Genomic DNA, 27,799 nt, shown 5'->3' on the forward strand with positions numbered 1-27,799 from the left:
GTGTAAGAGCGGTGAGCGGTGTAGTTGATATGTGTAAGAGCGGTGAGCGGTGTAGATGATATGTGTAAGAGCGGTGAGCGGTGTAGTTGATATGTGTAAAAGCGGTGAGCGGTGTAGTTGATATGTGTAAGAGCGGTGAGCGGTGTAGATGATATGTGTAAGAGCGGTGAGCGGTGTAGTTGATATGTGTAAGAGCGGTGAGCAGTGTAGATGATATGTGTAAGAGCGGTGAGCGGTGTAGTCGATATGTGTAAGAGCGGTGTAGTTGATATGTGTAAGAGCGGTGAGCAGTGTAGATGATATGTGTAAGAGCAGTGAGCGGTGTAGATGATATGTGTAAGAGCGGTGAGCAGTGTAGATGATATGTGTAAGAGCGGTGAGCAGTGTAGATGATATGTGTAAGAGCGATGAGCGGTGTAGTTGATATGTGTAAGAGCGGTGAGTGGTGTAGTTGATATGTGTAAGAGCGGTGAGCAGTGTAGTTGATATGTGTAAGAGCGGTGATCGGTGTAGTTGATATGTATAAGAGCGGTGAGCAGTGTAGATGATATGTGTAAGAGCGGTGCAGTTGATATGTGTAAGAGCGTTGAGCAGTGTAGTTGATATGTGTAAGAGCGGTGAGCGGTGTAGTTGATATGTGTAAGAGCGGTGAGCAGTGTAGTTGATATGTGTAAGAGCAGTGAGCGGTGTAGTTGATATGTGTAAGAGCAGTGAGCGGTGTAGTTGATATGTGTAAGAGCGGTGAGCGGTGTAGTTGATATGTGTAAGAGCGGTGAGCGGTGTAGTTGATATGTGTAAGAGCGGTGAGCGGTGTAGTTGATATGTGTAAGAGCGGTGATCGGTGTAGATGATATGTGTAAGAGCGGTGAGCAGTGTAGTTGATATGTGTAAGAGCGGTGAGCGGTGTAGTTGATATGTATAAGAGCGGTGAGCGGTGTAGTTGATATGTGTAAGAGCGGTGAGCGGTGTAGTTGATATGTGTAAGTGCGGTGAGCGGTGTAGTTGATATGTGTAAGAGCAGTGAGCGGTGTAGATGATATGTGTAAGAGCGGTGAGCGGTGTAATTGATATGTGTAAGAGCGGTGAGCGGTGTAGATGATATGTGTAAGAGCGGTGAGCAGTGTAGATGATATGTGTAAGAGCGGTGAGCGGTGTAGTCGATATGTGTAAGAGCGGTGTAGTTGATATGTGTAAGAGCGGTGAGCAGTGTAGATGATATGTGTAAGAGCGATGAGCGGTGTAGTTGATATGTGTAAGAGCGGTGAGTGGTGTAGTTGATATGTGTAAGAGCGGTGAGCAGTGTAGTTGATATGTGTAAGAGCGGTGAGCAGTGTAGATGATATGTGTAAGAGCGGTGTAGATGATATGTGTAAGAGCGGTGATCGGTGTAGTTGATATGTATAACAGCGGTGAGCAGTGTAGATGATATGTGTAAGAGCGGTGTAGATGATATGTGTAAGAGCGGTGAGCGGTGTAGTTGATATGTGTAAGAGCGGTGAGCGGTGTAGTTGATATGTGTAAGAGCGGTGAGCGGTGTAGTTGATATGTGTAAGAGCGGTGAGCGGTGTAGTTGATATGTGTAAGAGCGGTGAGCGGTGTAGTTGATATGTGTAAGAGCGGTGAGCGGTGTAGTTGATATGTGTAAGAGCGGTGAGCAGTGTAGTTGATATGTGTAAGAGCAATGAGCGGTGTAGATGATATGTGTAAGAGCGGTGAGCGGTGTAGATGATATGTGTAAGAGCGGTGAGCGGTGTAGTTTATATGTGTAAGAGCGGTGAGCAGTGTAGTTGATATGTGTAAGAGCGGTGAGCGGTGTAGTCGATATGTGTAAGAGCGGTGAGTGGTGTAGATGATATGTGTAAGAGCGGTGAGCGGTGTAGTTGATATGTGTAAGAGCAGTGAGCGGTGTAGATGATATGTGTAAGAGCAGTGAGCAGTGTAGATGATATGTGTAAGAGCGGTGAGCGGTGTAGTCGATATGTGTAAGAGCGGTGAGCGGTGTAGTTGATATGTGTAAGAGCGGTGAGCGGTGTAGTTGATATGTGTAAGAGCGGTGAGCGGTGTAGTTGATATGTGTAAGAGCGGTGAGCGGTGTAGTTGATATGTGTAAGAGCGGTGAGCGGTGTAGATGATATGTGTAAGAGCGGTCAGCGGTGTAGTTGATATGTGTAAGAGCGGTGAGCGGTGTAGTTGATATGTGTAAGAGCAGTGAGCGGTGTAGATGATATGTGTAAGAGCGGTGAGCAGTGTAGATGATATGTGTAAGAGCGGTGAGCGGTGTAGTTGATATGTGTAAGAGCAGTGTAGTTGATATGTGTAAGAGCGGTGAGCAGTGTAGATGATATGTGTAAGAGCAATGAGCGGTGTAGTTGATATGTGTAAGAGCGGTGAGCGGTGTAGATGATATGTGTAAGAGCGGTGATCGGTGTAGTTGATATGTATAAGAGCGGTGAGCAGTGTAGATGATATGTGTAAGAGCGGTGTAGTTGATATGTGTAAGAGCGTTGAGCAGTGTAGTTGATATGTGTAAGAGCGGTGAGCAGTGTAGTTGATATGTGTAAGAGCAGTGAGTGGTGTAGATGATATGTGTAAGAGCGGTGAGCGGTGTAGTTGATATGTGTAAGAGCGGTGAGCGGTGTAGTTGATATGTGTAAGAGCAGTGAGTGGTGTAGATGATATGTGTAAGAGCGGTGAGCAGTGTAGTTGATATGTGTAAGAGCGGTGAGCGGTGTAGTTGATATGTGTAAGAGCGGTGAGCGGTGTAGTTGATATGTGTGAGAGCGGTGAGCGGTGTAGTTGATATGTGTAAGAGCAGTGAGCGGTGTAGATGATATGTGTAAGAGCAGTGAGCAGTGTAGATGATATGTGTAAGAGCGGTGAGCGGTGTAGTCGATATGTGTAAGAGCGGTGAGCGGTGTAGTTGATATGTGTAAGAGCGGTGAGCGGTGTAGTTGATATGTGTAAGAGCGGTGAGCGGTGTAGTTGATATGTGTAAGAGCGGTGAGCGGTGTAGTTGATATGTGTAAGAGCAGTGAGCGGTGTAGATGATATGTGTAAGAGCAGTGAGCAGTGTAGATGATATGTGTAAGAGCGGTGAGCGGTGTAGTCGATATGTGTAAGAGCGGTGAGCGGTGTAGTTGATATGTGTAAGAGCGGTGAGCGGTGTAGTTGATATGTGTAAGAGCGGTGAGCGGTGTAGTTGATATGTGTAAGAGCGGTGAGCGGTGTAGATGATATGTGTAAGAGCGGTGAGCGGTGTAGTTGATATGTGTAAGAGCGGTGAGCGGTGTAGTTGATATGTGTAAGAGCGGTGAGCGGTGTAGTTGATATGTGTAAGAGCAGTGAGCGGTGTAGATGATATGTGTAAGAGCGGTGAGCAGTGTAGATGATATGTGTAAGAGCGGTGAGCGGTGTAGTCGATATGTGTAAGAGCAGTGTAGTTGATATGTGTAAGAGCGGTGAGCAGTGTAGATGATATGTGTAAGAGCGATGAGCGGTGTAGATGATATGTGTAAGAGCGGTGAGCGGTGTAGTTGATATGTGTAAGAGCGGTGAGCGGTGTAGATGATATGTGTAAGAGCGGTGATCGGTGTAGTTGATATGTGTAAGAGCGGTGAGCAGTGTAGATGATATGTGTAAGAGCGGTGTAGTTGATATGTGTAAGAGCGTTGAGCAGTGTAGTTGATATGTGTAAGAGCGGTGAGCGGTGTAGTTGATATGTATAAGAGCGGTGAGCGGTGTAGTTGATATGTGTAAGAGCGGTGAGCGGTGTAGTTGAAATGTGTAAGAGCAGTGAGTGGTGTAGATGATATGTGTAAGAGCGGTGAGCGGTGTAGTTGATATGTGTAAGAGCGGTGAGCGGTGTAGTTGATATGTGTAAGAATGGTGAGCAGTGTAGTTGATATGTGTAAGAGCGGTGAGCAGTGTAGTTGATATGTGTAAGAGCGGTGAGCGGTGTAGTTGATATGTGTAAGAGCAGTGAGCGGTGTAGATGATATGTGTAAGAGCAGTGAGCAGTGTAGATGATATGTGTAAGAGCGGTGAGCGGTGTAGTCGATATGTGTAAGAGCGGTGAGCGGTGTAGTTGATATGTGTAAGAGCGGTGAGCGGTGTAGTTGATATGTGTAAGAGCGGTGAGCGGTGTAGATGATATGTGTAAGAGCGGTGAGCGGTGTAGTTGATATGTGTAAGAGCGGTGAGCGGTGTAGTTGATATGTGTAAGAGCGGTGAGCGGTGTAGTTGATATGTGTAAGAGCAGTGAGCGGTGTAGATGATATGTGTAAGAGCGGTGAGCAGTGTAGATGATATGTGTAAGAGCGGTGAGCGGTGTAGTCGATATGTGTAAGAGCAGTGTAGTTGATATGTGTAAGAGCGGTGAGCAGTGTAGATGATATGTGTAAGAGCGATGAGCGGTGTAGTTGATATGTGTAAGAGCGGTGAGTGGTGTAGTTGATATGTGTAAGAGCGGTGAGCGGTGTAGATGATATGTGTAAGAGCGGTGATCGGTGTAGTTGATATGTATAAGAGCGGTGAGCAGTGTAGATGATATGTGTAAGAGCGGTGTAGTTGATATGTGTAAGAGCGTTGAGCAGTGTAGTTGATATGTGTAAGAGCGGTGAGCGGTGTAGTTGATATGTGTAAGAGCAGTGAGCGGTGTAGTTGATATGTGTAAGAGCGGTGAGCGGTGTAGTTGATATGTGTAAGAGCGGTGAGCGGTGTAGTTGATATGTTGAAGAGCGGTGAGCGGTGTAGTTGATATGTGTAAGAGCGGTGATCGGTGTAGATGATATGTGTAAGAGCGGTGAGCAGTGTAGTTGATATGTGTAAGAGCGGTGAGCGGTGTAGTTGATATGTATAAGAGCGGTGAGCAGTGTAGTTGATATGTGTAAGAGCGGTGAGCGGTGTAGTTGATATGTATAAGAGCGGTGAGCAGTGTAGTTGATATGTGTAAGAGCAGTGAGCGGTGTAGTTGATATGTGTAAGAGCGGTGAGCGGTGTAGATGATATGTGTAAGAGCGGTGAGCGGTGTAGTTGATATGTATAAGAGCGGTGAGCGGTGTAGATGATATGTGTAAGAGCGGTGAGCGGTGTAGATGATATGTGTAAGAGCGGTGAGCGGTGTAGATGATATGTGTAAGAGCGGTGAGCGGTGTAGTTGATATGTGTATTAAGCGGTGAGCAGTGTAGTTGATATGTGTAAGAGCGGTGAGCGGTGTAGTTGATATGTGTAAGAGCGGTGAGCGGTGTAGTTGATATGTGTAAGAGCGGTGAGCGGTGTAGATGATATGTGTAAGAGCGGTGAGCGGTGTAGTTGATATGTGTAAGACCGGTGAGCGGTGTAGTTGATATGTATAAGAGCGGTGAGCAGTGTAGTTGATATGTGTAAGAGCGGTGAGCGGTGTAGTTGACATGTGTAAGAGCAGTGAGCGGTGTAGTTGATATGTGTAAGAGCGGTGAGCGGTGTAGATGATATGTGTAAGAGCGGTGAGCGGTGTAGATGATATGTGTAAGAGCGGTGAGCGGTGTAGTTGATATGTGTAAGAGCGGTGAGCGGTGTAGATGACATGTGTAAGAGCGGTGAGCGGTGTAGTTGATATGTGTAAGAGCGGTGAGCGGTGTAGTTGATATGTGTAAGAGCGGTGAACAGTGTAGTTGATATGTGTAAGAGCGGTGAGCAGTGTAGTTGATATGTGTAAGAGCGGTGAGCGGTGTAGTTGATATGTGTAAGAGCGGTGAGCGGTGTAGTTGATATGTGTAAGAGCGGTGAGCGGTGTAGTTGATATGTGTAAGAGCGGTGAGCGGTGTAGTTGATATGTGTAAGAGCAGTGAGCGGTGTAGTTGATATGTGTAAGAGCGGTGAGCGGTGTAGATGATATGTGTAAGAGCGGTGAGCGGTGTAGATGATATGTGTAAGTGCGGTGAGCGGTGTAGATGATATGTGTAAGAGCGGTGAGCGGTGTAGTTGATATGTGTAAGAGCGGTGAGCGGTGTAGATGATATGTGTAAGAGCGGTGAGCGGTGTAGTTGATATGTGTAAGAGCGGTGAGCAGTGTAGTTGATATGTGTAAGAGCGGTGAGCGGTGTAGTTGATATGTGTAAGAGCGGTGAGCAGTGTAGTTGATATGTGTAAGAGCAGTGAGCGGTGTAGTTGATATGTGTAAGAGCGGTGAGCAGTGTAGTTGATATGTGTAAGAGCGGTGAGCAGTGTAGATGATATGTGTAAGAGCGGTGAGCGGTGTAGTTGATATGTGTAAGAGTGGTGAGCAGTGTAGTTGATATGTGTAAGAGCGGTGAGCAGTGTAGTTGATATGTGTAAGAGCGGTGAGCAGTGTAGTGGATATGTGTAAGAGCGGTGAGCAGTGTAGTTGATATGTGTAAGAGCGGTGAGCAGTGTAGTTGATATGTGTAAGAGCGGTGAGCAGTGTAGTTGATATGTGTAAGAGCAGTGAGCAGTGTAGTTGATATGTGTAAGAGCGGTGAGCAGTGTAGTTGATATGTGTAAGAGCAGTGAGCAGTGTAGTTGATATGTGTAAGAGCGGTGAGCGGTGTAGTTGATATGTGTAAGAGCGGTGAGCGGTGTAGTTGATATGTGTAAGAGCGGTGAGCGGTGTAGTTGATATGTGTAAGAGCGGTGAGCGGTGTAGTTGATATGTGTAAGAGCGGTGAGCAGTGTAGATGATATGTGTAAGAGCGCTGAGCAGTGTAGTTGATATGTGTAAGAGCGGTGAGCGGTGTAGTTGATATGTGTAAGAGCGGTGAGCGGTGTAGTTGATATGTGTAAGAGCGGTGAGCGGTGTAGTCGATATGTGTAAGAGCGGTGAGCGGTGTAGTTGATATGTGTAAGAGCGGTGAGCGGTGTAGTTGATATGTGTAAGAGCGCTGAGCAGTGTAGTTGATATGTGTGAGAGCGGTGATCGGTGTAGTTGATATGTGTAAGAGCGGTGAGCGGTGTAGATGATATGTGTAAGAGCGGTGAGCGGTGTAGTTGATATGTGTAAGAGCGGTGAGCAGTGTAGTTGATATGTGTAAGAGCGGTGAGCGGTGTAGATGATATGTGTAAGAGCAGTGAGCGGTGTAGTTGATATGTGTAAGAGCGGTGAGCAGTGTAGTTGATATGTGTAAGAGCGGTGAGCGGTGTAGTTGATATGTGTAAGAGCGGTGAGCAGTGTAGTTGATATGTGTAAGAGCGGTGAGCGGTGTAGATGATATGTGTAAGAGCAGTGAGCGGTGTAGTTGATATGTGTAAGAGCGGTGAGCAGTGTAGTTGATATGTGTAAGAGCGGTGAGCGGTGTAGTTGATATGTGTAAGAGCGGTGAGCGGTGTAGTTGATATGTGTAAGAGCGGTGAGCGGTGTAGTTGATATGTGTAAGAGCGGTGAGCGGTGTAGTTGATATGTGTAAGAGCGGTGAGCGGTGTAGTTGATATGTGTAAGAGCGGTGAGCGGTGTAGTTGATATGTGTAAGAATCATAAAAATGACTTTTTTTTTTTTTTTGCAATTTTCAGGAAGTTCAGGTTGTTTTGCACCCACAAAAAAAAAAACTATGGGTGCGCCACAAATTACTAACCAATGCGCCAATATAGTAAATCAGTAGGAAATAAATACAACCCCTCCCCACAAAACTAAACCCAACACGTGGCCTTGTGTGTGTATGTTCTGCACCTAGGAAAGCTGTGTGGTCTGTGTTTGTCGGTGATGTTTCTTATGTAGATCAATGTGAACGTCCATAGGATTGTTCATATGAAACATGCAGTATACAGTATATAATGTGATGTAATGAATAAAGATCTGCCCCGTGATCGCTCCCTTAGTCTCTTCCTTTACTGCTCCCGTATCTGCCGACCCTCATGTCAAGTTCCTTCCCCTGTCCCATAGAGTCACTCACCGTTCTCCCCCTCCACCCGTCTTCTGTATTGCTCTCCCAGTTCCCCTATGGTGTTGTTCAGGTCCTCCATGGTCTGCTGCTCTGGTGCAGGGCTCCCGTCCGGGCCTTCGTGTCTTTTCAGCAGTTTCTCTCCAAGTTGGGACCATTCCTTGTGGATATCGAAGGCCATTTTTAGAGACTCTTGACTGCTGAGGACATTGTTCCCCTCAAACCGTTGTTGTTCCTCCGCCAGCATCTACATGGAGAAAGTGAAAATTATTGTCCAACAAAATTGCGCAATTCCATTTTTTTTTTTTTTTTTTGCCCTACAAATTTTTTTTTAATGGTTTTATAATACCTTACATAATGACAACCATGTACTGCAAATAATGAGCCTTGATAGAATTTTGTCACCCAGCTTGGGTTTGGGGGGTGGTCACGATCAAGTTAAAAAGACAAGCACAGCTGAAAATCCCACATGAAATATTGTGTTATAGGACTGACTGCATAAAGCCACAATCCAATATAATACAATACAGACGCTTTAACACTGCTGTTCCCATAGAATGAATTTATTTTTATTTATTTTTGACAAAAAAACTATAATGTCAGGCTGCGCAAAAGGAAACCCTTGTGTAGGTATCAAACCTGCGTACATTTTCCCAGTTCTTCACATCCTGCAGTATCGCTGCGGCCACCTCTTCCGGAACAGCATGATATCGCCAGTCCACACTGGTACAAAAAGAGGAAAAGGGATGACTTTATATACCGGTAACTTTATAGGATTTTATATACATTGATTTAACTTTGTATAAGTTTATATGACTTTATATTACATTTATATAACTTTATATGACTTTGTATAAGCTTATATGACTTTATATTACGTTTATATAACTTTATATGACTTTATATTACTTTATATGACTTTGTATAAGTTTATATGACTGTATATTACATTTATATGACTTTATATTACATTTATATAACTTTATATGACTTTGTATAAGCTTATATGACTTTATATTACGTTTATATAACTTTATATGACTTTATATTACTTTATATGACTTTGTATAAGTTTATATGACTGTATATTACATTTATATAACTTTATATTACATTTATATAACTTTATATGACTTTATATTACTTTATATGACTTTGTATAAGTTTATATGACTTTATATTACATTTATATAATTTTATATGACTTTATATTACTTTATATGACTTTGTATGAGTTTATATGACTGTATATTACATTTATATGACTTTATATGACTTTGTAAAATTTTATAGGACTTTGTATAAGTTTATATGATTTTATATACATTTATATAACTTTGGATGACTTTGTATACGTTTATATGACTTTATATTACATTTATATAACTGTATATGGCTTTGTATAACTTTATATGACTTTATATTACATTTATCTAACTTTATATGGCTTTGTATAACTTTATATGACTTTGTATAAGTTTATATGACTTTATATTACATTTATATAACTTTTTATGACTTTATATATCTTTGTATGACTTTGCATAAGTTTATATGACTTTGTATTACATTTATATAACTTTATATGACTTTGTATAAGTTTATTTGACTTTATAAAAAAAAAAGTAAGTCAGCAGTACAAAGTTTATATGACTTTACATTACTCTGTATGAGTTTATATGACCTCATATGACTTTGTATAAGTTTATATTACTGTGTATGGGCTTATATAGCTTTGTATACGTTTATATACTTTATATAGGTTTATATGCCGTCGCATGACTTTTGAATGGGTTTACTGTAAATGACTGTATAAGTTTATATGACTTTGTATACGTTTATATACTTTATATGACTTTATATAGGTTTATATGTAGTCACATGACTTCTGTATGGGTTTATATGACTTTGTGTAGGTTTATATGACTTTGTATGGGTTTAAATGTCTTAGTATATGTTTATATACTTTATATGACGTTATATAGGTTTATATGTAGTCACATGACTTCTGTATGGGTTTATATGACTTTGTATAGGTTTATATGACTTTGTATGGGTTTAAATGTCTTAGTATATGTTTATATACTTTATATGACGTTATATAGGTTTATATATATGACTTTTGTATGGGTTTATGTGACTTTTTCTGGGTTTGTAAGGCTTCATATGACTTTGTATAAGTTTATACAACTTTGTATAAGGGTAGTTTTGCTTCACAAAAAATTCTCAAAAGCTTAGACCACGCCCCCTCAATGCAAGTCTATGGGAGGGGGCGTGATGGACGTCATGTCCCCTCCCATAGACTTACATTGAGGGGGCGTGGTCGCCCCCTCAATGTAAGTCTATGGGAGGGGACATGACGTCCATCACGTCACGAGCCTCCGCCCCGAATTGCCAGTCGTCCAGCACGGAGCGAAGTTCGAAGTTATCTGCATACCTAAAAATGCACCAGATTTCTATAAAATTTCATAGAACATATTATTAGATTTTTTTTTAAACGCCCGCTTTTTATTCCTATTTTACGTCAGTTTTCTTGTGGGAGGCCGCGCGTAAGGGACTTTATCTTACAAAACGTTCTCTTGGAAATGCAGCCGCCACTTCTTCAGGTCCGTACAGATGATCTGCAGCTTCTCTCGGCCTGACTCGTCGCTGCGCTCTAAGTCTCGCTGGAATCGGATCACGTGATCTCGCCATCGCTCTGTGATCTGCTGGATTTCACAAAGGTCTTTGGCATCCTGAAGAGAAAACCAGAACCGGACCTGATACATTGTGTTATAGAGAAGGAACAATGTTACATTTGGTTTTTAAGAGCGAGTCTAAGGTCGGGTTCACACTACAGAATTTCCGATTTGAAATTCCGCTCTGGTGCAGCTGGTAATGTGATTGTGCTGGACAGTGCGGAATACACTGCCGTCTAATTGGGACCGGAAATGTCCGCACAGTCCTCGCATCGATCACCGCCGGACGCTCTCAGACTCTCTGAAGGATATTTGAGGGCAGAGATTTTGTAATGTGATGTGCAGAAAGAAAAGCAGGTCCGGTGAAGTGACAAAAACTGTGACCCGTAGCCGAATGTGAGCTCAGCGCCCTCAGCCCTTCTCAGTACTGATCACTGTTAGGGGTTAGGGTTAGGATTATGGTTTAGGATTAGGGGTTAGGATTAGAGTTAGGATTAGGAATAGGGATTAGGATTAGGGTTTAGAATTAGTGATTAGGATTACAGTTATGATTATGAAAAAGGGTTAGGATTAGGGGCAAATGTTAGGATTAGGGGTAAAGGTTAGGATTAGGGGTTAGGGTTAGGATTAGGGTTAGGATTAGTATTAGGTGTTACGGTTAGTATTAGGGGTTCGGGTTAGGATTAGGGTTTAGGATTAGGGGTTAGGAATAGGGGTTAGGATTAGTATTAGGGGTTAGGGTTAGTATTAGGGGTTCGGGTTAGGATTAGGGGTTAGGAATAGGGGTTAGGATTAGTATTAGGTGTTACGGTTAGTATTAGGGGTTCAGGTTAGGATAAGAGTTTAGGATTAGGGGTTAGGAATAGGGGTTAGGATTAGTATTAGGGGTTAGGGTTAGTATTAGGGGTTCGGGTTAGGATTAGGGGTTAGGAATAGGGGTTAGGATTAGTATTAGGTGTTACGGTTAGTATTAGGGGTTCAGGTTAGGATAAGGGTTTAGGATTAGGGGTTAGGATTAGTATTAGGGTTAATATTAGGGGTTCGGGTTAGGATTAGGGGTTAGGATTAGGGGTTAGGATTAGTATTAGTGGTTAAGGGTTAGCAATAGGGGTTAGGATTAGTATTAGGGGTTAGGGTTAGTATTAGGGGTTCGGTTTAGGATTAGGGGTTAGGATAAGGGGTAAGGGTTAGGATGAGGATTAGGGTTAGGGGCTGGGATTAGGGATAGGGGTTAAGATTAGAGACTAGGATTATGGTTAGGGAGTGATGTCTGGTATGTATGACCGGATGTCTGGGGTCCCGCAGCCGAGATCGCAGGGGTCCCCAGCGGCAGGATTTCTGGGGTGGAGTACCCCTTTAACACAGTGAAAATGAAGGTAAAACGTAGCAACAAAATTCAGTGGAGTTTCTGTTTTTTAACTATTATATATATCAAGGAAAGACGTGTAAAATTAAAAATCGTAAAGCACCCCGGACGGCTCCAACAGTCTGACCGATGCTGACCCGGTGTGATTCGCTGAGCACGCTCTATGTAGCTGATGGTAAGATCCTCCTGTATGTGAATGGATCACATCTTGCGGTAACTTACATTGGACGCCAGGAGCACGAGGAAATGGCGGACGATCTTGGTCCAGGTCTTCTCGTTCATGTACAACCTGCGGGCCAGCTGCAGACCATTCTCTTCTATAACCTGACAAGAAACAAGGTTTGGATGAGAATTAAAGGGGTTAACCCCACCTCACATGGTGCATTACTAGGATACGGTGACATTGCTTTATTATGGTGGGGAATCTGATGCCCAGTGAATGACCACTGTGCCCGATGCTGGAGAAATTCTTGCGTCCCAGTACAGCTGCAATCTATAAGAAGTTATCATGTGCAAACTGCATAAATGTGTATGGGGTTCTGTAAAGAAGTGTTTTGTGCACTGCACTACTTACATAGCATATACTGAGGTAACATTGAGGTATATAGACTCCGCTGGAAAAAAAAATGTTTAAAATCAACTGGTGGCAGAAAATTAAACACATTTGTGAATTACTTCTATTTAAAAATTTGAATCCTTCCAGTACTTATCGGCTGCTGTATACTACAGAGGAAGTTCTTTTCGTTTTTAATTTCCTTTCTGTCTGACCACAGTGCTCTCTGCTGACACCTCTGTCCATTTTAGGAACTGTCCAGAGCAGGAGAGGTTTGCTACGGAGATTTGCTCCTACTCTGGACAATTCCTGATATGGACAGAGGTGTCAGCAGAGAGCACTGTGGTCAGACAGAAAAGAAATAAAAAAAGAAATCATACAGCAGCTGATAAGTAGTGGATGGGTTAAAGGAGTAGTCCTGTCCTGAAAAAATTATCCCCTATCCTAAGGATAGGGGATAAGTTTCAGATGGTGGGGGGGTCCGCGATCTCCTGTATGGGGCCCCGGCAGCCCGCGGGAAGGGGGTGTGTTGACCACTGCATGAAGCGGTGGCTGACGCCCCCTCAATACAACTTTATGGCAAAGTTGGAGCGCTGCCTTCTGCAATCTCCGGCTCTGCCATTGCGCTGTATTGAGGGGGTGTCAGCCGCCGTTTCGTGCAGTGGTCAACACACCCCCTTCCCGCGGGCTGCCGGGGCCCCATACAGGAGATCCTTAGGATAGGGGTTACGTTTTTCAGGACTGGATATCTCCTTTAAGGTTTTTAAATAGAAGTAATTTACAAATCTGTATAACTTTCTCGCACCAGTTAAAAAAAAAAATAATGTTTTCCAGTGGAGTACCCCTTTAAAATCTGTATATATATTGTATCAGAAGACTGATTCCTTGGTCACATGATCCTTCCTAAGCCAAAGAGTCTGAGAGAAGTCCCTAGTCCGCATCCTCTCCAAGGAGAAAGAATGGACCTAAACATCTCCTGGCCCTGTTCTTGCTCAGCACCTACACCTAGGCCAACCTGTAGGATCCTGTTTTACATTTAGGTCACTGTCCTGTTTCTGTGCACACTGTGAGGATGAAGTACATCAAGTCTTTAAAGAATACCTCTCGTGATCTTGTTAAATGTTATAATCCTCCAAGGTCACTCCCCCATCATGATACACCAGCCTCTGCTTTTATTTTTATTATTTTTTAGTTTTCTACCTTGCTCTGTATTTTCTGCTCAGTCTGATTCACAGACTGCGAAGGGGCGTTCCCCAGCAGGCGTGACATCATCTGAAGCCATACAGGGGAGAACTTCCCCCTTCACTCTGCTACACACAGCCCAGAGCAGTTCAGTGTGAGATCATCAATGATTGGATAAGGCTGCACACACCTCTCAGCACTCCAGACTGCATTTCCTGCTTTTGGACTTCTGCCAGGCCAGCAGGAGTCTAAAGTCTGTGCAAGATATGGGGGGAAATGTGCTCTGGAGAAGTAGGGAGACACCTAGTGGCAGTTTTTTTAAACACAAATAAAACATAGAAAACTTCATTTTTTTTTAAACAAAGTACATTAGAAATACTTTTTTATTTACCATAAGGAGTGCAATAGCAAAAATGTGTTTTAATGACAGTGCCCATTTAAGTAAGAGTTTTTTTGTCTTAGTCAGAGGAGAACAAAAAGGCTGAACAAGGACTCCTCTGCATACATCTATCTGTTCAGTGACCTATGGGTGGAGTTTGGTGGGTGCTGGGTGCTCTGGTCAGGTCACCAAACATTTCCTGCATACATCCCTCTGGGTATCATGCTGCAAACCAGAGATGTGCAAGTAAAGAAAGTCTACATATTGCACCACAATGAGCAAACCTATGAAGATCCTTTTAAGTTAGGATGTCCCGCCTCGGCTGGTGATAGGCTGAAGCGCTGTGTGACGTACCAGGCTAAGGGAAGTAGGAAGTAGACAGCCCGCCCAACCGATCAGCTGCTACGGAGCTCCGGGGGAACGTAGGAAGGTAAGTGAAAGTTTGTCTTCTCTTTTTTTGCAGCCCGGGCAGAATGGAATAGGAAAAATCTGCAGCGGATGTCTGCTTTAAAGGACTACTCCGGGATGTAAAAATTGTGTTTCAGACTGCCGGCAACAAAAAAAGGATACATACCTGCTGCCGCTCTCCCGGTGCCTCCCGTAACCTGCACTGGCATGATCCTCTTCATGGTTGCCGGTGCACTCAGCCAATCACCGGCCACAGCAAAATCCCACCTCGGCCGTTGATAGGCTGAGTGACAATGTGACATTTTCGGCACCGGCACTGGTCTTCTTCCTGGTGCCGGGACCGAAAATTAGATTGGCTGAGTGCAGTATGACTCACCAAGCACCGGCAACCAGGAAGAGGATCGTGACGGAGGCCAGAGCGGGTTACCAGAGGCACCGGGGGAGCGGCCGCAGGTATGTATCCACTTTTTTTTTTCTGCCGGCAGTCTGAGACACAATTTTTACATCCCAGACTCATTTACATACTCCTTTAATAGCACTATGCACATTTTTCTGCACCTACATCTCCTCATTAGTCATCACACTTTTATGTGCTAAGAGCCCACCAGGGACTTTCCATTCAGTGAATCTTCTGCCAAAGTAACATTTAAAGGGACAGTGACCAAATATCCATTCGTCCGGCTCAAAAGCTATAATAATCCTACACTGTGATAACAAGGCTGTGGGGTACTGGATTTGCACAATAAGATTATGTAAAGTGGTTTCGCGGAATCCAAGAGGTCTCATTCCTGCACTTTGCCCTTCGGGAAGAATTTCATTGACATGGGACGTCACGTTTGGTACAGCACCCGGACATGTGACATACCAGTTAAAGTGATCAATATTAATATGATAATAAAGGAAACCTATTTGTAATACGATAACACATCACTAGGCGTCAGAATCACAGTATCTGACACCTAGTGGTGAGTTATAGTATTACAAACACGTATCCTTCATTATCTATTATTATTTTAATATTAAAGGGGTATTCCAGGCAAAAACTTTTTCTTATATATCAACTGGCTCTGGAAAGTTAAACAGATTTGTAAATTACTTCTATTAAAAAATCTTAATCCTTCCAATAGTTATTAGCTTCTGAAGTTTTCTGTCTAACTGCTCAATGATGATGTCACGTCCCGGGAGCTGTGCATGATGGGAAAATATCCCCATAGGAACTGCACAGCTCCCGGGACGTGAGTCATCAGAAAGCAGTTAGACAGAAAACAGCAACTCAACTTCAGAAGCTAATAACTATTGGAAGGATTAAGATTTTTTAATAGAAGTCATTTACAAATCTGTTTACCTTTCCGGAGCCAGTTGATATATATAAAAAAAGTTTTTGCCTGGAAAACCCCTTTAATCAATAAAAGTTATAGTTCAAATAGGGAGGTTTTTAGTTTAGGGTACCCCTTAGGGGGTCACCCCTAAAATTGTTGCATTTAATCTGTTTACCCTAGAATCTTCTGGGGATTTGTTGTATACACCAGATAAAGAACTACTACCCCAAGCTAACGCTGATCATCCCTGTGACTACCACAAAATTACCTTTCTCGCCAGTCTGTAGGTGGCCGCACTCCAGAGATCTCTCTCCTCGGTGAGATGAACCAGTTGTCTCTCCAGACGACTCCTCTGTAACTCGTACAGCTCCCGGTATTCCTCTAAGAGACTAAACAAGACGTAAAACATATAGTCAACTAACAAGAAATGTTGTGTCGGGGTGCGGGGGGGGGGGGAACACACATAAAAAAAAACTAATACTCACCTAGCCCCGGTCCGTGTAGGTCTGACGCAGATCCCGTTCTCCCCCGTGCAGTCCGGTGACTTATGGGTCTTACAGGACCTTCCTACTCAGCCAATCACTGGCCTGACACATGAAACCGCTGCAGCCTCTGAATGGGAAAGGTCCCGGAACCAGCTGCTTGTCGGGAGAATATACCGGACCGCGTGGAGGAGAATGGGATCTTTATGTTTCCTCCTCGGCCCTATTATTTCTTAGGAGAGTGTTTCCCAACCAGGGGGCCTCCAGCTGTTGCAAAACTACAACTCCCAGCAGCCGTTGCTTCAATGCATTTCATTACTGTAACTGAGTGATGTGATCACTAGTGTGACCCACAGAAAATTACAGTGCTTAATGCTGTGTTTCCAACTAGGGTGTCTGCAGCTGATGCAAAACTACAACTCCCAGCATGCCCGGACAGCCGTTGGCTGTCCGGGCATGCTGGGAGTTGTAGTTTTGCAACAGCTGGAGGCACCCTGGTTGGGAAACACAGACTTAGCATTTGAATTTCGGCTGCAATTTCGCAAATTTTCCCAGGGAGGGCCATATTGACCTTTGCAAAAATCTCAATGCAATTGCAGTATATTGTGCGGCCCAATTGCATACAGCCGGTTGGTATCTTACTTGGCGTTCTTCTTTGCATTGCTCAAGGCTTTAGCCAGTTCAGCCTGCGCCTGTTTTGCATCTTTGCTCACACGCCGGTCGTGTTCCCGAACTTGACATAACTCCCTGAAATGAAGAGGAAATTAAATAAATATATAAAAATAAATAAATATATAAATAAATAAACAAATATAAATAAATAAAATATAAATATATAATTAATATATATATATATATACACATAGTCATGGCCATAAATGTTGGCACCCCTGACATTTTTCTCACAGAAAAGGATTGCAGTAACACATGTTTATTCCCTTTGTGTGTATTGGAACTAAACCAAAAAGGGAGGAGAAAAAGCAAATTGGACATAATGTCACCAAACTCCAAAAATGGGCTAGACAAAATTATTGGCACCCTTCACTTAATATTTGGTTGCACACCCTTTGGAAAAATAAGTGAAATCAGTGTCTTCCTATAACCATCAATAAGCTTCTTACACCTCTCAGCCGTAATGTTGGACTCTTCCTATACAAACTGCTCCAGGTCTCTTATTGGAAGGCGCCTTTTCCCAACAGTAATTATAAGATCTCTCCACAGGTGATCAATGGGATTTAGATCTGGACTCATTGCTGACACTTCAGAACTCTCCAGCGCTTTGTTGTCATCCATTTCTGGGGGATTTTTGACGTATGTTTGGGGTCATTGTTCTGCTGGAAGACCCAAGATTTCGGACGCAAACCCAGCTTTCTGACACTGGGCTGTACAGTGCGACCCAAAATCTGTTGGTAATCCTCAGATTTCATGATGTCTTGTACACATTCAAGGCCCCCAGTGCCAGAGGCAGCAAAACAACCCAAAACATCACTGACCTCCACCATATTTCACTGTAGGTACTGTGTTCTTTTCTTTGTAGGCCTCATTCTGTTTTCGGTAAACAGTAGGATGATGTGCTTTACCAAAAAGCTCTATCTTGGTCTCATCTGTCCACAAGACGTTTTCCCAGAAGGATTTTGGTTACTCAGGTTCATTTTGGTAAAATGTAGTCTTGCTTTTTTATGTCTCTGTGTCAGCAGTGGGGTCCTCCTGGGTCTCCTCCATAGTGGGGTCCTCCTGGGTCTCCTCCATAGTGGGGTCCTCCTGGGTCTCCTCCATAGTGGGGTCCTCCTTGGTCTCCTCCATAGTGGGGTCCTCCTGGGTCTCCTCCATAGTGGGGTCCTCCTGGGTCTCCTCCATAGTGGGGTCCTCCTGGGTCTCCTCCATAGTGGGGTCCTCCTGGGTCTCCTCCATAGCGTTTCATTTCATTTAAATGTCGCCGGATAGTTCGCGTTGACACTGATGCTCCCTGAGCCTGCAGGACAGCTTGAATATCTTTGGAACTTGTTTGGGGCTGCTTATCCACCATCCGGACTATCCTGCATTGACACCTTTCATCAATTTTTCTCTTCCGTCCACGTCCAGGGAAATTAGCTACAGTGCCATGGGTTGTAAACTTCTTCATAATGTTGTGCACTGTGGACAAAGGCAAATCTAGATCTCTGGAGATGAACTTGTAACCTTGAGATTGTTGATATTTTTCCACAATTTTGGTTCTCAAGTCCTCAGGCAGTTCTCTTCTCCCCTTTCTGTTGTCCTTGCTTAGTGTGACACACACAGACACACAATGCAAAGACTACGTGAACTTCTCTCCTTTTTATCTGCTTTCAGGTGTGATTTTTATATTGCCCACACCTGTTAATTGCCCCAGGTGAGTATAAAGGAGCATCACATGCTCGAAACAATCTTATTTTTCCACAATTTTTAAAGGGTGCCAATAATTTTGTCCAGCCCATTTTTGGAGTTTGGTGACATTATTTCCAATTTGCTTTTTTTCCTCCCTTTCTTGGTTTAGTTCCAATACACACACTATATGACATACAGCATAGCCTCTAGGATAAAGGGAAATTGTGTGTTTATTGCCACATAAAAAATAAAAAAAAGTAGAATATCCTGCAGGAATATGGCGGCACTCACTCTGTCAGGTCACCGATGGAGTTCTTGAAGTAGATAATCTCTTTGGTGAGGCTCCGGTCTAAGGCCCGCTGGGCCAGGAGGTCATTGTACAGGCTAAGAACCTGCCGTGGGATCTTATTCAGTAACATCACATATCGCTGCCTGCAAAAACAAGAAGATGCGGCTCAACATGTGGGAGATTAGCTCTATAGAACCAAGCAAATAACAGCAAAACAGCAGTCAGAGACAGTGACACAAACGTACAGTTCCTTATTTATTCAGCACAAAACAAAATACAACCTTTATTTTCAGGCATTAAAATACAAAATTGCTTACACAATATTTCCTAACTATACAGATGACTTTCTACCAGTCACCCGACCAAAAACAATAGGCATCCAATGTGTAACTCACACCAGATGTGAAGGATTAATACTAGAAGGGTATCCCAAACCCCGGACAGAGGCCATAAGGAGGCTCTCCGATCATCATTGTGGCCTATATCTATATTTAAAAAAGAAAGAAAGGAAAAAAACTCCAGGAAAGGCGCTATCCCAAATAAAGTAGGAGTGACTAGTGTAATAAACACAACCGTACTGTATTTGAAAGACAGTCAGCAAGTAACATCCATTGGCAAGACGCGTTTCGGGTACTATCCTACCCTTTTTCTATTGCAGATGTAAGGTATATTCAGTACACAGCTTCTATGTATATTCAAAAAAGACCGCCAAGATGAGGAAAAAAAGGGGCGTGGTAAACCTGATATACTATGTACAACCAAAGTTAAAACATACATAAAGGAGAACACGGTATAAAAACCATAATTGTATGGACATATTAATAGGTACACACATTAAAAAGTGAAATAGACAGTTTTTAGCAAATCAATATATAAGTCAGGATGAATGGTTACATGATGGGCACCGGATTAGATCCAGCTAGGAGGAGAGGAGATAGTTACTATAGGCAGCGGCCCCATGACAGGTCTTACTGGCACAAGCATAACATTAAAGTACCGTATATACTCGAGTATAAGCCTAGTTTTTCAGCACGATTTTTCGTGCTGAAAACGCCCCCCTTGGCTTATACTCGAGTGAACTCTCCGTCTGTCAATCCCTTCTCAGTGGTCTTCAACCTGCGGACCTCCAGATGTTGCAAAACTAGAACTCCCAGCATGCCCGGACAGCCATCGGCTGTCCGGACATGCTGGGAGTTGTAGATTTGAAACATCTGGAGGTCCACAGGTTGAAGACCACTGCGGCCTTCGTCATCATCCAGACCCCCCTTTAGCTTTTTACTCACCTCCCCTCGGTGGGAAGGAAGGGTGAGCTGGTCCGGGCCATTTATGCTGCAGGGACCGTCCGGTGGGGAGGGTTAGTCGTTCCGGGCTGTCCATTTTCACCGGGAGGCCCTCTTCTCCGCTCCGGGCCGGCCCCGACCTAGTGACGTTGCCTTAATGACGACGCACAGGGACATCCGTACCTGTCCATGAACGTCCCTGTGCGTTGTCGTCAAGGCAACGTCACTAGTCCGGGCCGGGCCCGGAGCGGAGAAGAGGGCCTCCCGGTGAAGATGGACAGCCCGGAACGACTAACCCTCCCCACCGGACGGTCCCTGCAGCATAGATGGCCCGGACCAGCTCACCCTTCCTTCCCACCGAGGGGAAGTGAGTAGAAAACTAAAGGGGGGTCTTGATGATGACGAAGTCCGCAGTGGTCTTCAACCTGCGGACCTTCAGATGTTTCAAAACTACAACTCCCAGCATGCCCGGACAGCTGATGGCTGTCCGGGCATGCTGGGAGTTGTAGTTTTGCAACATCTGGAGGTCCGCAGGTTGAAGACCACTGATGAAGGGATTGACAGGCGGTGATGATGAAGGGGGGTGATGATGACAGGGGTGAAAATGACAGGGTGATGATGACGGGGGTCTTACTGGCAAAAGCATAACATTAATGGGGTACTCCAGTGCTTAAACATCTTATCCCCTATCGGGGATAAGATGCCTGATCACGGGAGTCCCGCTGCTGGGGACCCCCGGGATCTTGCATGCGGCACCCCGTTTGTAATCAGTGCCCGGAGCGTGTTCGCTCCGGGACTGATTACCGGCGACCGCAGGGCGGGCGGCGTGTGACGTCACGCCTCCGCCCCCGTGTGACATCCCGCTCCGCCCCTCAATGCAAGCCTACGGGAAAGGGCGTGATAGCTATCATGCCCCCTCCCATAGGCTTGCATTGAAGGGCGGAGCGTGATGTCACACGGGGGCGGAGGCATGACATCACACGCCGCCCGCCCTGCGGTCGACCATAATCAGACCCGGAGCGAACACACTCCGGGTCTGATTACAAACGAGGTGCCGCGTGCATGATCCCGGGGGTCCCCAGCGGCAGGACTCCCGCGATCAGGCATCTTATCCCCTATCCTTTGGATAGGGGATAAGATGTTTAAGCACCGGAGTACCCCTTTAAAGTAATAAAGAAAATAGTTTATCGGGACTGAGAAAACGAGTAGGTTGTGGAAACTAAAAGAAGACACACTGGTGAAGTGTGTACAGATGGACCTCCAGGATTAGGACCATTCGCAAAGCATCCACTAGGGGGGGTTATTTTAAAATGCGCAAATATGTGTAATTAAATATTTAAATATTAGATGAAAGGCATACATAGGCCGTAAAAAGTATGTATAATCTCACATACTATATGGATGCCCAAGAAATGAGTTGTTATAATCTGATGGTAATATATATATATATATATATATATATATATATATATATATATAAATATAAGATATTACTAGAGGATGGTAACAGTAAGCGGTATGCACAGTGACAATATCTGGATATAAAATAGAAGGCACATATAGATTGTGAACCGGAATAGCAGCGTAATGTACAAATTATTGGTATGTAAGAAAGGGGAAAGGGAGGCCAGAGGAATGGATTACGGAGAGGGAACAAAGTAATAGATGAATGAGGAAAATAAAATCTTTCAATGTATATTCTCAATGTCTTCGTTAAGACCAAACGGAACCGGTGTTTTTAAGCGATATGTCCAATAATTCTCTCTCTTTTTCAGAGAGTTAAAACATTGATTTGTATTTCTGGATATATGTTCAATAGGGAAATATTTGAAAGCACTGAAATCCCAGTTGTGGTTCCCAATGCATGTCTAGATACACTATGTAGTGTGTAACCATTAGTGACATTAGCACGGTGCTTATTTATGCCACATCTGAATGGTTGAATGATACAGCAACATATTGGAGACCGCACTGACATTCCATAAGATAAAGGACATAAATGGTGCTACAATTCATAAACGATTTTATCTGGAATATTTCACCAGTAACTATGGATTTCGGGTATCCTTTCTTTTTTTTTTTTTTTTTTTTTTTTTTATATACATGTATTTTTATTGGAAAATTTCAGGTTTACAACCAAAAACAATTACACGCCAGGACTTTACCTGGACAGTGACAGACAGGTGGATACAATTGGCATTTAGGTTGAAAGCAATATAAAGTCAGGTGAGAACAGACAACAACTGTGAAACAGCCCAACCTCCCTCGTCCCCCGCCCCCCCCCCCCCATGAGAAAGCTAAACGATACCAATTGTAATAAGTCGCCCTTGCCATGAATGTGCTGTATCAGTAGTTCAAAAGCATCAGTAAGGAAAAGGGAAACGCAGCCTGGCTCAAAGACAAGAAGCAAGCACACCATAAAAATCGCGGAGTCAGTAATCTACCCAAAGACCCAGAGATGGCCCTCGTCAGGTACCATGTCGTGTTCCGGAAAGGCCTCATCACTTTGGCAATTTCATTATCTGTAAAAAATGCTGTAATAAAAGTATGCCATTTTTTTAAAAAAGCTTTTGCCGATTTTTCTTTTGTCCTACTAAGATCAGTCAGGTCTGAGAAGAGATATTGCTTCATGCGGTCCATAACCTCCGACACCGTGGGCATGTCTGGTTTCAGCCAGTGCGACAGAAGACTACGTTTCACCACCAGGATGAATAAGTGCAACAATAAGGAAATCTGAGAGCCCTCGGGAGTGATGTGTAAAAGCAGTAGAGTCTCCTCCATAGGTATAACGGCCCCCAGTCACCGTTCCAGCAACATATTTAGGGAGGACCACACCTCCTGGGACCTAAGACACGTAATCAGACCATGCAGTAGGTCAGTTCTGATCAGTCCACAGTTAGCCAGGAAGGGGAGCGGGGGAGGCTAAAGCCATAGATGGCATGGTGCATAATGCGGAACTGTGTATCTCACCAGGTCTCATTAACAGTGGCTTTGCGGACCTTTTGCCAGACCTCTAAGATAGGCGACAGTAAATCCTGCTTCCCCAACTTCCCCTCCCAATAAGCCAACAGGGATGATTGAAGTGCTGTCCCCCCCTGTCGATGAAGTAAACAATAAAGTCGAGAGAGAGAGAGTGTGTAAACTAGAGTCACTAGTCACCAAACAGTCAAATGAGGTAGCAGAATTTTCTTTGGTGAGGTCAGTGAGACGAGCTCGTAGAAAGGCCATCAGTTGACAGTAAGGGAGATAATCTTCCGGTCCCAGAGAGTAAAGATCCGAGATCTCATTAAACGTGAAGTATCTAGGTTCCTCAGTGCTCATCACATGTCCGGCTCTCAGTATACCAGCTTCTCTCCAAGACCGGAACATTCGACCCTCCCTCCCAAGCGGAAACTCAGGGAGAGTCCACAGGGGCATATGTTTGCTGACCAAAAAGGGAAGGTGATGGGAAGCTCTCCCCATCTTCCATGCCGTCAATGTATCTCTGACAATGCAAGAGCCCCGCAGCTGTAATGGGATCGTTTTCATCCTAGTATGTAAAAGGGCCTTCAGAGACCATGGAACGACTAAGTGTGATTCCAGCGCAGTGTTAGAGAAGTCCTCACCCCCTTTAACCCAATCTACACAGTGCCTAAAAAGACAGGCTAAATTATAGTGTTTACCGTCGGGAAAATTTAGGCCCCCTTTTGCTAACGGGAGCATTAACTTACCTAGAGCAGTACGCAGCCTCCCATTGGCCCACAGAAACCTGGTGAAAGCAGTGGTAAGTACATTTAAGTCATTTCGCTTCAACAGAACCGGTATAGTCTGAGGGGGATATAGTAGCTTTGAAAAACTAAGCATTTTAAGTAAGTGACTGCGGGCCAATAGCGGGAGGGGAAGCGGCGTCCATTTCTTGAGTTCGTCTAACACCTTCTGTATAAGTGGGGTAAAGTTAAGAGTGTAGAGAGAAGTTGCATCTCTCCCTATCCTTATGCTTAGGTATTTAATAGAGGATCTAGTTAATTGGATCGGAACGGGTAGATCACCAGTCGATAACCTGCCCAACCTGGGAGAAAGATCAAGCAGTATACTTTTAGAAATATAAACTTTGAAGCCGGATTCCATCCCAAAGTCCTCGAGGAGATTAAAAACCGCTCCCAAATCCCTCATTGGGTTTGCTAGGAAGACCAATAAGTCATCAGCAAACAGGGCATGTTTAAGGGAACCCCTCCCTACTCCAATGCCCTCGAAGTCAGTCGTGGACGCTAACACCCTCGAGAGGGGTTCAATGGCTAAGTTGAACAGGAGGGGAGACAGGGGGCAGCCCTGAAGTCTACCCTTATGCAGCGGGAAAGGAGTCGACAGAAACCCGGGGGTAGCAATGCGGGCCATTGGTGAACCATACAGCGCGTGCAAGTAGTCCAAAAATGGCCCAGAAAACCCCATTTTTACCCAGTACTCTCCATAGCCATAACCATGCGACATTGTCGAATGCCTTTTCGGCATCAATTGAAAGGATGGCTGGTGACAGATGGAGAGCAGGCTGCATGTGGATCTCGTCAAGGACAGTTATCAGCTTGCGTATATTGGCTCCATCCGACCGACCCTTGACGAAACCCACCTGTGAGGGAGAAATTAAAGGAGTACTCCGGTGAAAACATTTTTTCTTTTAAATCAACTGGTGGCAGAAAGTTAAACATATTTGTAAATTACTTCTATTAAAAAATCTTAATCCTTCCTGTACATATTAGCTGCTGAATACTACAGAGGAAATTCTTTTCTTTTTGGAATGCTCTCTGATGACATCACGAGCACAGTTCTCTCTGCTGACGTTATTATAATAATAATAATAACGCTTTATTTATTGTTGTCCTTAGTGGGATTTGAACCCAAGTCCCCAGCACTGCAAGGCAGCAGTGCTAACCACTGAGCCACCATGCTGCCCTTTGCATACATCTGCTATGCATGGTTGCTAAAATGTACAGAGATGTCAGCAGAGAGCACTGTGCTCGTGATGTCATCAGTGTTCCAAAAAGAAAGGAATTTCCTCTGTAGCATTCAGCAGCTAATAAGTACTGGAAGGATTAAGATTTTTTAATAGAAGTAATTTACAAATATGTTTAACTTTCTGCCACCAGTTGATTTAAAAGAAAAAAAGGTTTTCACCAGAGTACCCCTTTAACCTTGGCAAGAGGAGGGCAAGTTGGTCCGACAGTATCTTTGAAAGAAGTTTCAAATCCACATTGATTAGGGAAATGGGGCGATAACCATCAGGGGAAGAAAGGTCCTTCCCAGGCATAGGGAGAACTTTAATATATGCAGTATTCATCGTTCCAGAGATGGGGGTGCCTTGTAAGTAAGCGTTATACAGGGTAAGTAAAGTGGGTGAGATTTCTTTTATTAGAATTTTAAAGAAGCCACCCGAGAAGCCATCAGGGCCCGGGGTCTTGTTTGGCACCAATCCCTTGATGGTCGCCTCGAGCTCCTCCCCCGTGACTTGTGAGCTCAAAGTTGACATTTCCTCCTCCGTAAGGGAGGGCAGACGTGCCAATGAGAGCCAGTCCCTAGCAGAAGAAGCGCCCCCGGTATCCTCCTGATACAGAGAGTGATAGTAAGACTGTAAAATGGTGTTGATGTGCTTAGGGTCGCTATGTACTCGTTCCTCAGCATCTTTTAAGGCAGTGATGTGAGTGTGTGGGTGGCTACCCTTGGCAAATCTCGCCTGAAGCCGGCCTGGCTTATTGCCCCAACGGAACATCGTTGCCTCGAATTGCGAACGAGACAAATGATCACGTCTCTCCAGGCACGATTCATATGCCGCCTTAGCAACAGACCAGGCCGTCTTGGACCCCTCCGTAGGTGCTATTTGAAAAGCCGTATAGGCTTGGCGTAAGGAGTGACCCAGGTAAGTCAATTGTAGGGAAAGTTTATTTTTTAATGTCATTGTGTAGCCCATTATGCGACCTCTCAGAACTGATTTTGCGGTATCCCAGAACAGCTGCGGGTTATCAGCATGAGAGCCGTTTGTCTGGAGAAAATCCTGCCACCAACCTCTTAGTAAGTCATGAAAGCATTCGTCTCTAGAAAGGCCCACAGGAAATTTCTATTTGTAGTCAGACCCCCTGGGAAAAGTGTCCGTCAAGTGTATCGTCAAAGGGGCGTGGTCTGAGATTACAATATTTTCCAGTTTGATCCGCTGTACCCTAGGAAGGAGAGAAGGCAGAAAACAATAATCAAGTCGTGACCAGGAGTCGTGTGCATGAGAATAATGGCTGAAGTCCCTAGCCTCAGGGTGCAAGGTCCTCCAGACATCCACTAAATCAGTCAAGGAAGCCCATTGAGAGAGTTTGGCATCGTAGCTGCAGGGGGGCATAGTCCCTCTCCTGTTACTACGCCTATCTTTGGCCGCACACATGACTGCGTTGAAGTTGCCCGCCACCACTATCTTAGACGTCTGTCATGAAAGGACTGTCGAGGTTAAGTCAGTAAAGAAGGAACCGTCATCAGAGTTAGGGCCATATACGTTACAAATCAGCCAGTCATCAGAGCCAGTCTTTAAGTGAACCGAACAAAGTCTACCCAGTCCGTCAGGCTGGACATCCAAAACCTCACAGGGAAAGGACTTATGAATGAGGATGAGGACTCCCGCCCTCCTACCCACCGCTGGGGAACCCTCCACTCTGCCCATCCACCACTTTTTCATCCTCGGGAAATCCTCAGTACCTAGGTGTGTTTCTTGCAATAGGGCCACATCAGGTGTCAGCTTTTTCAGGTGTCTGAGAACCAAACTGCAGATCTAAGTCCCTTCACATTCCATGAAATAATACGCATAAAAAAGCAAAGTATAGTATAAGGCAGAGACAATGATCACACCAGGGCGACTACCAAAAGGCAATGTAAAACCCTTAAATCGAAAAAACTCCCCTCCCACCCAACCCTGAAAACTCCCCAACTAATCCTACCCCCACCCTCCCGAAAATAAGCATCGTGGCGAGGAAACCCATAAATCTCCGCCACTCCAGCGCTTTTTGGACTTCCAAAATCTCCATGGTGAGAACCAGATATAATACCCCCATCTAGAGACACGCTCCCCTCCCTAAAAAGCAGACGATGAGAAAAAAAAAGGGAACTATGGCCCCACGTATGTAAGTAGGAGCCGTATGTGACCCCCCCCCCCTCCACCTGTAGCAGAAGTACTTAATCATAAGCCCCAGACAACAATACCCCAAAACCTAGTTGGTCTCAGTACCCCCCTCTTGAGAAACCCTCATCAAAGGACACAACACAACAGTGCCCACAGCTCCATTTTTTTGTTTGTTTTGTGCTGTTCGTGCTATTTTGCGTGCAACCGTCCCTCTACAAACCCCCCCCCCCCCCCCACAACTACATGAAACTCTGGCAAACGTAAAAAGAGGTGAGGTATATAAATGAAACATCAAAACATTCTCTGTTATCAGGATGCCAGAACAACCAATCGCTCTTCAGCCCGGGGCACATAGAAGAATGACTGAAAGGAGGGCAATGCAAGTACACATCGCCGTACTGCGGGCATCTACGTAACCCAGGGACCAGGTAGGGAAAGATAAAAACCAGTCTCCTCCACCCCCAGCAGCCACCCTCCCCCCACACATCAGTCCCCCAAACCTGTAGGATATGCGGGCCTAG

At 44.4% G+C, this 27,799-nt stretch overlaps 1 protein-coding gene across 2 annotated transcripts in view; it reads right to left on the reverse strand.

Annotated features, from left to right (window-relative positions):
* The window catches only part of AXDND1 (axonemal dynein light chain domain containing 1), a 163,623-nt gene that overhangs the window by 53,287 nt on the left and 82,537 nt on the right, over window positions 1-27,799 (reverse strand). For both annotated transcript variants that reach the window (XM_056529377.1, XM_056529378.1), the window contains exons 9-15: window positions 18,875-19,015; window positions 16,883-16,987; window positions 16,027-16,147; window positions 12,140-12,241; window positions 10,442-10,608; window positions 8,521-8,596; window positions 7,886-8,120 (exon numbers count right to left, since the gene is read on the reverse strand). In XM_056529377.1, the coding sequence (XP_056385352.1) occupies window positions 7,886-8,120; window positions 8,521-8,596; window positions 10,442-10,608; window positions 12,140-12,241; window positions 16,027-16,147; window positions 16,883-16,987; window positions 18,875-19,015 (947 nt within the window). The remainder of the gene's footprint in view (window positions 1-7,885; window positions 8,121-8,520; window positions 8,597-10,441; window positions 10,609-12,139; window positions 12,242-16,026; window positions 16,148-16,882; window positions 16,988-18,874; window positions 19,016-27,799) is intronic.

The sequence above is a fragment of the Hyla sarda genome, chromosome 7, assembly GCF_029499605.1.
Source record: "Hyla sarda isolate aHylSar1 chromosome 7, aHylSar1.hap1, whole genome shotgun sequence".
Taxonomy (NCBI): Eukaryota; Metazoa; Chordata; class Amphibia; order Anura; family Hylidae; genus Hyla; species Hyla sarda.